Source organism: Dermacentor variabilis, chromosome 1 (genome assembly GCF_050947875.1).
Source record: "Dermacentor variabilis isolate Ectoservices chromosome 1, ASM5094787v1, whole genome shotgun sequence".
Classification (NCBI taxonomy): domain Eukaryota; kingdom Metazoa; phylum Arthropoda; class Arachnida; order Ixodida; family Ixodidae; genus Dermacentor; species Dermacentor variabilis.
Window position 1 is genome coordinate 234,599,819 of NC_134568.1, and position 14,550 is coordinate 234,614,368.

The window sequence follows — 14,550 nt, forward strand, 5'->3', positions numbered from 1 at the left end:
TAATCGGCTTCTTTATAGCTACCTTCACTTCTTTTTTTGTGTTATTGCAAGTATGTTTATTGGCAAACATTAGCGAATCGATATAATTTTGCAGCTCACCAGTCTTTCTGACCAACGGGCAGCCGCAGGGATTAGTAGCGGTTTCGAAGTCTCATCACAGGTTTCAGCATGTTTCAGCGGTTTCAGTAGACGCGGGCTCGACGCCGCGTGCTTTGGATGCAAGTTAGCACGTGGGTTGCGCGCTGTCGGCGTAAGCGCACTGCATGCGCATTGTTTGAATCGGTGAGTCGTTGAGTGAAGCACGGAATAGCCCAACCCTTTGACCCTGGACACTCATTTTGCTTTGTAATCACATGTCCAACTTTTCAAGTGTTTATGGCGAAGGAAGGAGTGCAAAAACAACGCGGCGGTTCGCGTTTTCGTAATGTATAATGTATATGTATGTATAAGTATGAAGCTCTTCCCTTGGGCTTTTTTTTTTTTTTCGCAATGCACTTCCATGTTTGAGAACTGTAACCGTTTTGTTTGTTTTTCCTTTTGGCAGATAATGGTGCAAATAAGGGATACGACAGCAAAACTACTGAGCAAGGGCAGCACGTCTTCTGTTATCGCTTCTTACGGGTCACCTTTGTTTGAAGCGATGACAGAAGCTCTAAATACGAATTGACTTGCTTGAACTCGGTCATTTGTTTTACATCATGATTTTTGTGCACGGACTGCAGTCACGTGCCGGAGATTGAAGCGCCAAGATTGGATTGCTGTCCGCGTCTAGTTTTCGTGCACACTGAAACGATGGTGACCGGGCATGTGTCGAAGCACTCTGTTATGTCTTTGAAGCTGTACATGGTATGCCATTCGTTTGAAGTGACGTTAGATCTGCTATGTGACAGGTATTACGCAAATATAATTGTGGCCTTGTCGAGGTTTTTGTACGAGAATACGGCTCGAAAATTGGACCTATTTCGCGCGTTTTTCTTAGATGACAGCTTCCCGCATTAGTCGGCCCCGTTATCTTTGTTTTTTAGGTAGGGGTGTTCGAATAGTGAAATTTCAAAATCGAATACGAATATTCGAGGAAACCAACTTCTAAATATCGAATATTTTCTCATTTCTAAAGAAAGAAAAAAAGAACGCGAAGTGCGTTGAGCACCGAGTAGCGCAGTGAACATTTCATCCAGAGACGCCACACATAGCGACGTCGATATGCAGCGACTTGGAACGCGAGTGCACACTTGCTCGTAAGCGCGAAGCCGGCCAACGTGATGAGACAGCGGAACGGGATCGTGTCATTTATGGGTGCAGACAGTTATACTTTTAGACACACTTCGTGCAGGACGCGTTCCATTCTGTGCGTAAAATAAACTTTTGCTCATGGTCATTTCTGCGGTGCAGAAGCGCAGCTAGTTTACATTGACCGAGACGTGTCCTGGTGAAAATGTGTCGAACTTGCTTTGTGACTATATTTGGAAATGGTTCCTAAACAAGAACAGCAATCCTCGCAAACATCAGCGAAAGCTTTGCTTAAACAGATTCCCACAGCGTGTGGGATTTGCATACACATTTAAGAGTTAAAATAGTGCTATTCATGCGAAAGCTGCCTCACAAAAGGCATTAGAGGGTGCATTTGCATGGTTCATACACCACCTTGAAATCCTTGAAAGCTCAAGAATTTGGAAAAAAGATTCGAAGTAATAAACTCCACATAGGGGCTACACCATGGACAGTGTCCTTCGGGAAACATTATACCCTATCTCGGTATTTCCTTGCAGCATTGTGGAAGCTGCAGGACTCCTTAGCCAATAGGAAGGCCAAATGCCCCTATAAATGTGTTCGTCTGTGTCGTCTGCTCAGTGTCTGCTTGCCATCCTGTCGAGAAATGATCCGTGGTTCCTGGATTGATGCAACAGATGTTTTTGTAGTAACTATAAACTGCATTTACATGATTGCGAGAGCGGGGCTTCATCTATATGTTTCTCAGCAGTTTTTTGCAGCCTCCTTAGCCAGCAAGGCAAACGCCCACTGCATCGTTTCAAGGTGTCTATTGGGCGTTTGCTCGCCACCAGCATCACATACGATGCTAGAGCGGCATAGTAAATTAATGATGCTGTGGACAATTGTGCCTTTATAGCATTTTGCATCATCAGTGCATTACCAGGGCTAATGCTGTGGCACCATCTGCTATCTGGAAATCGGACCACTTTTAGGGCTCGGCACCGGCTCTGTAGTCCTAGAAGTGTCGAAACATGCAGTTGATCTCGACAATGACAAAACATAGCTAATGCTTTGCCCTCAGTGTGCTATGTGTCTAAATGTTGACAGATTTTACATTTATATTTAGATGTCAGGGCAGAGAGCCAAAAAACAAGCGTGTATTCAGGTTGAAGTGGGCGGTCTGGGATGCATGGGCACTGCCATATTGCTACGCTAGCACAGTTAGGGTGGCTATTACAGTTTCCAGCGGTAACCACCACAGTAATTTACAGTACATGACATGCATGCACAAAAAGCTGTACATGTCGCTTATTGCTGTAACGTATCGTGCCTAAAAAACATAATTCTTTAATCCCGCCAATCATCAGACAGTTATGCCTGGAACTATATTCCACGGTGCAAGGATATTGCTTATGTACACCTCTTACTTCGGCAGTGCTGCAAGCTACATGCGAGATAGAGTATGGATTTTCTTTTGAGAGCGTTGCTTAATGATATCAATATGACATGTCCACAGCCAGCACTGGCAGGCTTGTTTGAGTCACCGTTGCCATCGTGGAGCTAGACAAAGCCAGGTCAAGCGTCCAAACCATGCCACCGTTTTGTTGGGCCAGTTGGTTCATAGTGCAGCCATCCTGGCTTCATTTTTGTGCCTTAGGCTGTAGAAATGCCTGGCAGAAAATAAGCTTCGGCCATTTGGCATTAACATGATGAGTATCTGGCTAAAGTCTGACTACTAACCGTTATGCCAGAAGGTGATTGACACCTGAAGCGTGTCCAGCTCGGCAGCTGCTGAGTTTCAACTGTTCCAACTTGCCCAAATTGCCACTCTGTTTAGAAATTGCAGCTAAGAAGGATGAGATTGCACTACTTTTCAGTGCATGTGTACGACTAAGGTTTGTTTCCCTCTCTTTGAATTTTGACCTTCGGCATCCTTGAATTGTTCACTTTTGGGTCAAATGTTCTGTGCAAACCCTGCATTCATAGAAAAAAACCTTTTGTGCAGATTACACTTCAAGCAGCATGGCCATAGAAGCATTTAAAAACGCACAAGGATGGAAGCAGAGAATGAATGTTATTGTCCTGAAGGTAAGATATTCTGTGTAATTGCATGTTGCTTATTGTTCTTGCAATGCATGCAAGCCGAGTGCTATAGAGCTGAAATACCTAAAGGGTAAAATATCTAAAGGCAGGGAGAAATTATCATAGTTGCAGTGTGACACTATGCTAAATGTCGCATCATGGAAAAGTGATTGTTGCCAACATTGTTAGATTGCAAACATTAACGTGGAGCCACTGTTTCGTTTTAGTTTGTTCTCAGCTGTATGTTCTGGTTTTAGAAATCGTATTTGGAACACAATGTTGTATTTGCAGGTGACCTCACCAACTTCCTTTTTGGTAAGGGAAGCAGTGGGAGCAGAGATGTCTCAATGTGGAAGAGAATTTATCAGCATGGAGGCAAGCATGAAACAGTACATGAAAAAGTGGGACATCCAACCTGTCACACCACTACTCCCAGAGATTGATTCGGTAAGTACCAATGACTGTTTGCTTTATGTTTGATAAGTTCATTTGTTGTTACCAGCACTGATGTGATGTGTGTGTGTGCAATATTTTCACTGTAAGCAATTGGGATGAGTATATCCAAGGGTTGTTGAAGCATGCCATGTAAATGAAAGCACACACACACACACGCATATATATATATATATATATATATATATATATATATATATATATATATATATATATATGTGTGCAATGAGCATGCAAATGGGCACGTAAAGCATTTTTTCATGCAACTTTTACTGCCATAGCAACTCGGACAGCCATAAGTCACACATGCAGTTAAGTCTCACTTGTCATTCCAACAGATTTGGTAATACCCTCACAAGAGTTAATCATGGACAATGCAAAATATATATTGTACTGGAGAAGAATGAGCAATATGCACTGCTTTGAGAAAGATGACGAGTTTGGTCACAGCCTTGTGCCTTTATTGCCTGAATTGTGTGACATCTCGCTGCGGTGCCCTACTCTCCGAGAGCTTCATTAAAGGGGCTGACAACTGATTTTTAAGGACCTAGTTCTTTATGGTGCAAAGCATAGCTCACCCTAGGTGGTGTTTACATATGCAGCGGTTACTTCCAAAAGCGCGTCAATATTTTGTAGGCAAAGTTTTTCCATCTCAGCTGCCTCTGAAAAAAGCAAGAGTCCCTCCTCTAGCAACGCTGAGAAGTGAGAGCGATGTCCATAGCCTGCCTTGCAAATTGTGAAAGCCACCCATTGTTCTGCTTTCACAGGAGTGAGTGTAACTGTGGTTAACGACCTACATTTTGACCTTTTCAACCACTTTCCATTAGCGGGATTATCTCTATTCATGTTCTGAGCGGTTGTCTGTCCCTTTAATTACACCACAACACCTCTCCACAATTTGGTGGAAGTCTTGGGCCTTTTAGTGACCTGGAACTCCATAGCCGGACACTCCCTCCCGTTTCTGCCATTCCCGAGGATGCCACGCAGCCGAATACTCCCTAGGCATCACCTCTCGTCTGTTCCGGTGCTATACACCAACGAGATCCTCCTGTCTTCAGCCGCACCAATGATCATGATGCAGAGGATTGGCTTTCGTCATATGACTGCGTGAGTGTTCATAACAAATGGGATGACACCACTAAACTGACTAACGTCATCTTTTATCTTTCTGGAGTCGCTAATCTCTTGTTCTGGAATCATGAATCCGCCCTTACCACCTGGATGACATTTACGAATTCCTTCAAAGAATCTTCGGTCATCCTGCTGTGCACAACCTTCGCGCGGAACAACGCTTGCGTGGTCGCGTTCAGCAAAAGGGTAAAAACTTCACCAGCTACATTGAAAATGTAGTCGACCCTTGCCGGCACATTAATCCCACTATGCCCGAAGCTGAAAAGATCAAGAATGTCATGAAAGGCATAGAGGATGACTCCTTCCAAGCGTTCTTGGTTAAGAATCCTCAAACGGTTGACGTCATCATTACGCTCTGCCACAGCTACGATGAACTCTACAAACGACACCTTACTACACGGCGTGCTGTCGTGTCGGATGACATGATTTTAGCCATAACCGACAGTTCCAGTGGTGCTCCCGCCCACTCCTCGTTCCTTGACCAAACAAACAATTCGTTCGAGAGGAAGTAGCGCACCAACTTTCACTTCTGCCCGATACCCAGTCGTCTGAGTCCTCTTTGTCTCCGGAACTCTTACGGGTCATGCACTAACAAATCAACGACGCGTTACCTCTCGCTACTCGGCTACCTTCAGTGCTGGTTCTGCTCACGTATGCTGTTGTTGTCGCCAGTCCAAGACCTCTGCCTGTCGATACCGCGAGACCACAAGGGAATTCTCCTGACAGCCAGTCCCGCTGTGCTCCACCAGTTCTGCACTTCGCTCCCTCGTCTCCTGTTCCCCAAAGCTTCAACACTCGTCGGTCTCCATCTCCCCGTCGACGGTCACTGTCCCCCATTATCTGCCGTCCTCCAGCTGTGGAGGAAAACAAAGGCACAGTTCCGGAGGCAAGAACTGCGATCTCGTCGAACTGCTCAAGCCCTCATTTATATTCCCTGCCAAGGTAATTGAAGTTTATGCCGAAGGTATCGCCGCTCATCCATTTGTTGACAGGGGTGCCGCAGTGTCAATAATTGTTGAGCAGCTTCGCTGTATGCTCCGAAAAGTTGCGATGCTGCTTTCTGCCATTTTGCTACGTACAGCAAACGCTGAGCCAATTTTCGTGATGCTGTTTTCTGTCATTTCACTACGCACAGCAAGCGCTGAGCCAATTGAGCCCCTAGGAACATGTACTGTTTGTGGCGCCATACAACAGTTTACACCACATTGAGTTTGTTGTTCTTCCCCACTGCTCTCATGCCATCATTCTAGGATGGGACTTCCTCTCATCTCATCACGCTGTTATTCATTGTGCCCGTGCAGAACTTGCGCTGACTTCATTTTGTGGCAGTCTTTCTGAAGATTTGCCTCTTATCTTCTGCTCGAATGTTGGTCGCCACTGCCACCGATTTTCCTCCTTTTTCTTCTACCCTTGTGCCCATTTACTGTGCTGCTTTCTACGATTCTACAGTTCTCTTCAGGCCATCTAAACTTGCTGCACGCCGTCATCCCTTCTTGCTTCCTTTCGCCCTCCTTCCCACTTGCCAGGGCTCCAGCGCACTTTACATTTTGAATTCAATTTCATGTCCGTCAAGCTTACACCATGGCGAGTGCCTCAGTTCTGCTGACGAATTTGACGCGAGCTCTGTCTATGATGCGCCTGATGACTCAACTCCTCTTCAGGTTGACGCCATGGCTCTTATTGTCTATGCGTCTGAGCCGGTATGTGACAAAACGTTTGCTCAGTCTATTGATCCCAACCTTACTCCGAGTCGGCGCGCGCAGATTGTCGACCTCCTTAAAGGGAAGCTGAAGGGTTCCCCAGAAGAAATGAGTGAAGTGCTGTACGTAATGGTTTTTAACCCTCCGAATTCGAATATCGCATCGAAATTGAGCGAAAGAAAGCACAAACAGATTTTATTTAGGCGAAAAGTGCAGCAGTAGACTCGGGGCAGCTCGCCTGCGCCGTTTGCGCCTGTGATTGCTCGGGCGCCTCGTGACGTCAACAATGGTGTTCGTCCGGACCGACCGCTGCCGCTACACATGAAGCACGGTGCAAGGTGGTTTGGCACATTTTGCTGAGACGGTAAAGGTAAATTTCGGGAGCTTGCGTTTTTCTGAGGAGTTCGGCGTTGCTCCCTACATGTACGAGCCGGCTGCGAGGAGCCGGCCTTTTGAAGAAGCAAAAGATGCTGTTAGCAAGCAGTGGTTTTGACGGGAACGAAAGCGAAGTGTTAGCATCTCCTCGTGTTAGAAATGTTCTTTGGTGAGTATGTTCTTTGCAAAGCTGCATTCAGCGATCCAATGAGTTTGTTTCCGGGCAAACAACTGTACTGTTATGTTCCTACATGCCTCCTCGTGGAACGTAAGCGGGGATGCGATCGTCGGCATTCGTGCGCTGCCCCAAAGCGGTTGGCGATCTACACTTGTAGCACCTGTAGTGACCTTCATCAGCGCGCCATCCGCACGCTACTCGTAACCAGAGCCGCAAAGGCGGCGAATTCCGTCGGCTACGTGAGACGGCCGGTTGGTCTCTGTGCCCGAGAGAAGGGGGAGCGCAGCGTCCTGGCGTGCGCTGGCTTTCAAACACATGCAAATTTTACACTTGCACTGGTTTATGGTAGCTGCATGTAGGCTGCTTCACAACACACGTTTGAATAGAAAATTAACGGCGGTTTGCAACCAAACCTGCGTAACGGATGGGAGATAAACATGCACCTTCCATTCAGCGTGCTAACACGAAGGAGCTAGCAGTAAATCAAAATCCAGCTTTGGACGAATTCGTGTATTCATAAGGTCTTCCAAGACCAGTTACCATCCGTCCGCCCGCACCCGTCCTGTCTTAATGTGTTCGTTGCCCCGACCTTTTCGCACTGCGTTTAGAAAGCCTGCTAGCAGCAAGTCGTACTTTCACTCATTCATGCATTATTGATAAACTCTGGTAGTAATCGTCGTCACGAAAGTGGTTAGAGCACAGTACTGTTAATTATTGTTCTTGAGCGCTTGAAATTTTTTCGATTCACAGCAGCCTCCCACTTTGCTGAAAGCTTCTTGTCTTGCGGGAAGTTATGGAACATCGGAACATCGTTGCGGCCGCTGGTGTTCATGCAACCGTAGGCTGCACAGAATGCCGGCATGATCGGCCGACCACTTCAGTTGATGCTGTGCACGTCAACTACCACTCCACATGCACACAAACGAAGGAATGCAGGGTTGAGGGAAGCTGATTATGATGGCACGCACGCAGAATCAAGCACGGTCATGGCGGTTGTGGAGACCGCGAAGGAACAGAACACCAGTGCTGATGTCACTACGCCGCGGTTTCCGGTCTCCGCTGGCATCGTCAGCAGCAGCGCGCGGCGCTCGACGGAGGGCGGAACGACAGCACAATTTCAACCGACGATTACGTCGCTCCTAAGGGAAAAATCCCGCCCCAAAATTTTACTTCCATGGTTTGTAAGGTTCCCGCACCCGTATATGAGCGTCTTATTGAATTCGACAGACTCTTCAGTTTCCCTTTAACCAATTTCGTTCTTCTTTTGATCTCCAACAACATTGTTTAGGGCGTACCTCCACAGTCGTTCATCATATCGACACCGGCAGCCATGCACTGCTACGCCAGCGTTCATACTGTGTGTCCGCGACGAAGCGCTGTGTCATCGATGAGCACGTAGGAGACATGCTCCAACGTGGCATGATACAACCTTCGCACGGTCCCTGGCCCTCTCCAGTAGTGTTAGTCAAAAAGACAGATGGGACTATTTGTTTTTGTATGCACTATCGAAGACTCAACAAGATAACCCGGAAAGATGTCTATCCTCTTCCCCGTATCAATGACATGCTAGACTGCCTCCAAGGCACTGAATTCTTTTCGTCCTTGGACTTGCGATCTGGTTATTGGCAAGTTCCGGTGGCTGAGGCAGATCGCCCGAAAATGGCATTCATTACGCCTTACAGCTTATATGAATTTGCCGTCATGCCCTTTGGCCTGTGTAATGCGCCTGCCACATTTGAAAGAATGATGGATAACATCCTCCGGGGCCTCAAATGGCAAACATGTCTTTGTTATCTCGATGAGATTGTCATCTTTTTCCTGGACTTCTCTTCTCACCTGATTCGACTCGAATGTGTCCTCACTTGCCTCGTCGATGCTGGACTCCAACTCAGCTTGAAAAAGTGTCGCTTCGCCGCCCGGCAGCTTGGGCACATTGTTTCGAAAGATGGTGTGCTCCTACATCCAACCAAACTCCAAGCCATCGCCGAATTCCCACGACTAAAGACCACAAAAGAACTCCGCAGCTTCATCGGATTGTGCTCATACTTTTGCTGTGTCATCCGCAACTTCACCACCATAATAGCGCCTTTGATATAGCATCTCGCGGGTAACCACGACCTCTCGGCCTGGCCACCAGTCTGTGATGCCTCATTCACAACGCTGTTACGTCTTCTAATGTCACCCCCGATCCTCCGACATTTCCACCCAAGCGCGCCAACAGAAATACACACAGCTGTCAGTGGCGTCGCTATTGGCACTGTTCTTGCACAACGAAACACTGGCTTCGACGGATGCGTCATTGCCTTCATCAGCCGTGCACTCACGACTATTTCATTACAGAAAAAGAATGCTTGGCTGTCATTTGGGCCATAACTAAATTCTGTCTTTACCTCTAAGGCCGCCCATTCAACGTCAGAACTAACCACCATGCTTTCTGCTGGATGTTGTCCTTGAAAGATCCTTCAGGTCGCCTCACTCGATGGGCGCTTCACCTTCAAGAGTACGGTATTCGAGTCCTGTACAGCTCTGGCCATAAACATTCAGACATGGATGCGATGCCTTGCTCCCCTGTGTCAGGCCAGCCCAATTGTCTGAACTTACCAATATATGGGTCCTCCCTTACTTCCATGAACATGCTTTCGGAGCAGCAGAAGGATCAGTGGGATTTTATCTATAGTGGCGTTTCTGTCACATCCATCAATGCCTTCCCCAGGCTATGCATTGCGCTACGAAGCACACTACTTCTATGTTTGTGATGGGCTCCTATTGGGGGCAAGGACTTACGGAATCACCATCTGTCGGAATCGCCTCACTTGAGTAGTATGAGGGATAATGTGGCGCGCTCTGCATGCTCCTCAGGTTTGGCTATCGGTGCTCAATAAAGCATCACGCGGGAGCCAGAATGGTTTACAGACACTATCTCTTTACCGAATACGGGCCATCCTCGGCCTGGACTTGGAAAAGGCATTTGACAATGTAGCACATGCAGCAATCCTGAGCCGCATAAACAAGCTCAACTTGGGTGCGCGAAGCTACAACTACGTCAGAGACTTCCTGTCGCGCCGCACAGTCACCCTCGCGGTCGGCAGCATGACATCCGACGAACATACACTAGGAAGCACCGGCACTCCTCAAGGATCGGTCATATCCCCGCTCCTTTTTAACCTCGTGATGCTGGGTCTCCCGGCCTACCTCGACGAGATCGATGGCCTCCATCACGCCTTGTACGCAGATGACATCACCCTGTGGGTCAACAAGGGCAGTGACGGTCAGATAGAATGCACCTTACAAGCAGCGGTCTCTGCAGTCGAAACGTACCTCCAAGACACAGGTCTCCGACTATCTCCACTGAAATCGGAGCTGCTCGTCTACCGCTCGCGCCGCCGGCCCAAGCCTACAGCCGAATGGCGCCAATGTGACGACATAATCCTCTATACGCAAGACGGCTCCTGCATTCCCCGAGTCCCGAAGATACGCATCCTAGGCATGCATATAACAGCCAACGGGTCGAACATAGAAGCTATTCGCAAAATCGAAGGCAAGGTTACAGCGGCTACCCGCCTGATCAAACGCATTACAAACAAGCACACGGGCATGAAGGAGGACAGTGTCATGCGCCTCATACACTCTTTCGCAATCAGTCACATCACTTATGTGGCTACCTTCCACAACTGGAATGTCACTGAAAGGGAGAAAATCAACACCTTTATACGCAAGACTTACAAGATCGCCCTTGGCCTACCGGAGTCCACAAGCACTGCTCGTCTGCTACAGCTGGGGTATACAACACGCTTGAGGAAATCGTGGATGCGCAAAGAACCTCTCAACTCGAACGCATGTCTCTGACAGCCACGGGCCGGTACATCCTGCGGAAACTCGGCTTCAACTACCACGTCCAACACGGTCAGAAACAGGTCATTCCACCTGACCTCAGCGACACGCTGATTGTCACCCCTATACCTCGAAACATGCACCCCGAATTTAATCGGGGCCGACGCCAGGCCCGTGCCAAGGCACTGCTGCGCTCCTTGGGTGGAAAGAGGACTACGCGCTTTGTAGACGCCGCAGAATACACGCGAGAACGCCGGTTCACGGCGGTAGTCGTAGACGTTAGCTCCAGGCTTACGCACGCGTGTAGTGTCGCAACGGAATACCCCGAAACAGCAGAAGAGGTAGCGATTGCGCTTGCGCTTACCGACCCCCTCTGCGAGGTAGTGTTTAGCGACTCACAATCCGCAGTTCACAACTACGCGCGGGGGCGCGTTTCCTCCGAAGCTCTCCAGATTCTAAGGAAAGCTGGTCGACAGCACTTCGATAACACCGCCATCATATGGTTTCCAGCGCACGTCGCCACCCCCACCGATGAGGGCCTCATTAACTTGAACGAGGTAGCACACCGCTCTGCGCGAGAACTGACCCGCCGCGCAGAATCGGGGACCGCCTCTTCGAGTTCGGAACTGCTGGCTCAAAGCACGCGAGAACGCCTGGTCAGGTACAATGACATCACCAAGCACTACCAGCTAGGCAGGCGGTTGCTGCCCCCACCTCACCCCATGCTGAAACGTCGCCAGGCAGTCATCTGGCGACAATTGCAAACACAAACATTCCCCAGTCCGGTGCGATTGCAGCACATTTTCCCCGCGCAATACCCGAATGCTCTTTGCAAATTATGTCGGGACACTAGAGCGACGCTGTCACACATGTTGTGGGAGTGTCGGGTTACATCAGATACAATGGCAGTAGCTCCGGAGGCTCTTGCGTCGAAGTGGGCCGCCGCTCTGCGCAGCTCCAACCTCAAGACACAAGAGTGGGCTGTCCAGCAAGCCCGAGAGGCGGCGACGAGGCAAGGCCTCGAAGTCCCCTCATGGGAGACCTGAGCCCGGGTCATCAAATTTGCCGGATTCAGAATAAAGTTGGTTCCATCCATCCATCCATTACCGAATACGTACAGTGAACGCCTACTATGTGCGATTGCCGTGATAGTCACCCAAACCGGCTTCTTGCGTGAAAGGTCGGCAATCGCAGTGGGTGAAGTATGTAGAATATGTTCTTATAGTGGGCTGTCTGTATAACCAAACCAAATGGAGCATAACGGAACGAAGCCTCAATGCAGCGATTGCATGAGTTCACGGTGACCGACTGCGCCTCTGCATACACGTCCGCGCACAATGTTTCACTTTCGCACCATGCTGTGAGCTTTAGGCCGCAGCATATGACAGTACACAAGCAGCCATTCCTGCGTGGACACTGTCAGAGCTGTTAAAAAATAATTTCGTTATAACTAGGGACTTCGACGGCTACAATGGCTTCTTGTGATGTCCCGTTGGGACGGTTCAATCTTCTTCTTTTTTTTTTTCTTCTAAGGACTTAGACGTTTCCTTATAACTATTTCTGAAGTTGCGTCGCACTTCATATCTGTCGATCTTCTCAGCGAGCAATTAATTACCCGCTGCTTCTTTTTCCTAATACAGTACATTTCATTGTTTTGCTCTATCCAAGCACGAGCATATGCCATGCCTTTTTTAATGTGCTTTTTATCGTTCCCTTTTCATTCCGGTGAACTTGCCAGTATCTAGCATCAACAAGTTCATAGACCAAAGCTTCATGACGTTAGCCGAGCAGCACGTGCGGGCGAGCGTCTCAGTGCGTGCTTTCTTCTGCTCACCGAACATCATGACCCCGACACTGTATCAGAAATCTTCCTCGTGGAAGTGTTTGCTGCACACTCGAGTTGTAGCTGATAGCTGCTTGCCGTATCTAAGTTTCGCTATGCAAGCTTCACACAGCTTCTTTCTTGTCCTGTGGGTACGTGTGAAGGCTGACACAGGGTTCTGTTGTGTACATGCGGCACCTATCAGTAGCCTAAACCTTCCCCCTTAATCAGAACTGCAGCGCAGGTGGGACTTTGAACTTTCATTTTCAGCTCGCTTCAGCGCTTCCAAAGCCGCGGCCGCAGCTGCTGTGTCCACGTGATCCATTATACCACGTCATGCCGATGGTGCCAGCTTATCCAGTGGTGGAGCTGGCCCCCAATGCCACCGCAGCTACTTCTCGGATGACTGCAAATGATTGGATGATCGGATGACTGCCTGCGACTTTGTTATTACTGGCGTTGGATGTACTGGTTTGTCCGCCAATATGTCCGCTGCTGCCTCGCTTGCCAACACTGGAAGAATACCCCTCGTCCCTCAGCGTGAATGTGTTGAGAGTTCCAAAATGTCATTAGGCACACAGTATCACTACGTACGCATCTTTCACACCACGGTTATACTACCACGTAGAAAAGCCAGCTTTGCGGTTTTAAAAGAGTTCCATGACACAAGGCCTGCAGTGCAGCACGTTTTAAAGCACTGGGATCGCTTTTGCAAGCTTTGAACTCACCTAGACATGGAACAGCATTAAAAAAAAAAAAAAAACTATGCTCACCTTTCCTTGAAACTGATGCGATCAATTTCTTGCACACAAGGGGCACAGGATATACTTTTACCAGATCCTCTACGTTTCATTATGGCACACAGCAGTAAATACTGATGTCTTCTCTGGCATTAAGCTATCTGTAATCAACCCAGAAAAGCTAGTTTATTGAATGAATCTTTTAAAACAATTTTTTTCAGTCTCTTATGGAGCTTTGGGAAGGGAAATTTATGCTGTCTTGCATTGCAGCTGCCACCTATGCTCGTTGTTTACCTTTCTTGCCCTGCTCCTTCTCTAATTTCAGTGTTCAAATGCAAAACATTTGCACATTTTGTTTTCTTTTTATATTTGTGGATCTATTCATTCACCACCAATACGAACGCTTTGTGCTTGCCAAAATGGTAGCACCGACTTTGGAACAAATCGCGGAAGCAGACGACAGTGAACAGGTTATAACTAGCGCCACTCTACCCGCACATTCTGTCTCTAGCAGCAAAATAGTTTAACTAAACCACGCGTACTGGGCAAGGGACATCTGTGCAGGTCTGGAGTTCAGTAGGTTGTGGTTTAGACAATGTCAGTGCTGGCAGTGCTGCATTCTGTTTGCTGCATACGACACATCATAGATGTTATAAGCTGAAAACAAAGGACCCTGTCACATTCAGGAAGGTCGTGATGTTCAAGTTGCTGTGACCAGCAGTTAAGGCCCTTAGGACTGCGCACATTTTCACATCATCACAATAAAAGCCACTACGTTGGAATGGGTGGGCTGTAGGGGTGAGCAAGGGCTTGGGGAAAACAGGTCAAGCACTTCGATATAATGGGAATGTTCATTTCTATGATGATGTGAAGCTATATTCTCAGATGCCACATGCACCCGGCATATGGAAAGCTGTGTGCAGCAGGTTGTGTATCTTGAAACTATTGTAGCACTTGCGTCTTAATTTCCGTATGCCATGAAGTAGAGTGTTGTGTACTCGTACTATGTGAGGTCATGCCAGATTG

General features: G+C 48.0%; 1 protein-coding gene across 6 annotated transcripts in view; it reads left to right on the top strand.

Moving 5' to 3' along the window:
- The first annotated feature begins 14 nt into the window (after window positions 1-14).
- Window positions 15-14,550, top strand: part of LOC142559637 (putative ATP-dependent RNA helicase TDRD12) — a 220,059-nt gene continuing 205,523 nt past the window's right edge. For 2 of the 6 annotated variants that reach the window (XM_075671239.1, XM_075671210.1), the window contains exons 1-3: window positions 15-282; window positions 3,218-3,300; window positions 3,586-3,741. In XM_075671239.1, the coding sequence (XP_075527354.1) occupies window positions 3,235-3,300; window positions 3,586-3,741 (222 nt within the window). In that variant the 5' untranslated portion in view covers window positions 15-282; window positions 3,218-3,234. Of the gene's footprint in view, window positions 283-346; window positions 440-823; window positions 847-1,254; window positions 1,349-3,217; window positions 3,301-3,585; window positions 3,742-14,550 lie in introns of those variants that run through there. The other 4 variants (XM_075671233.1, XM_075671220.1, XM_075671228.1 and 1 more) reach the window with 4 other exon arrangements.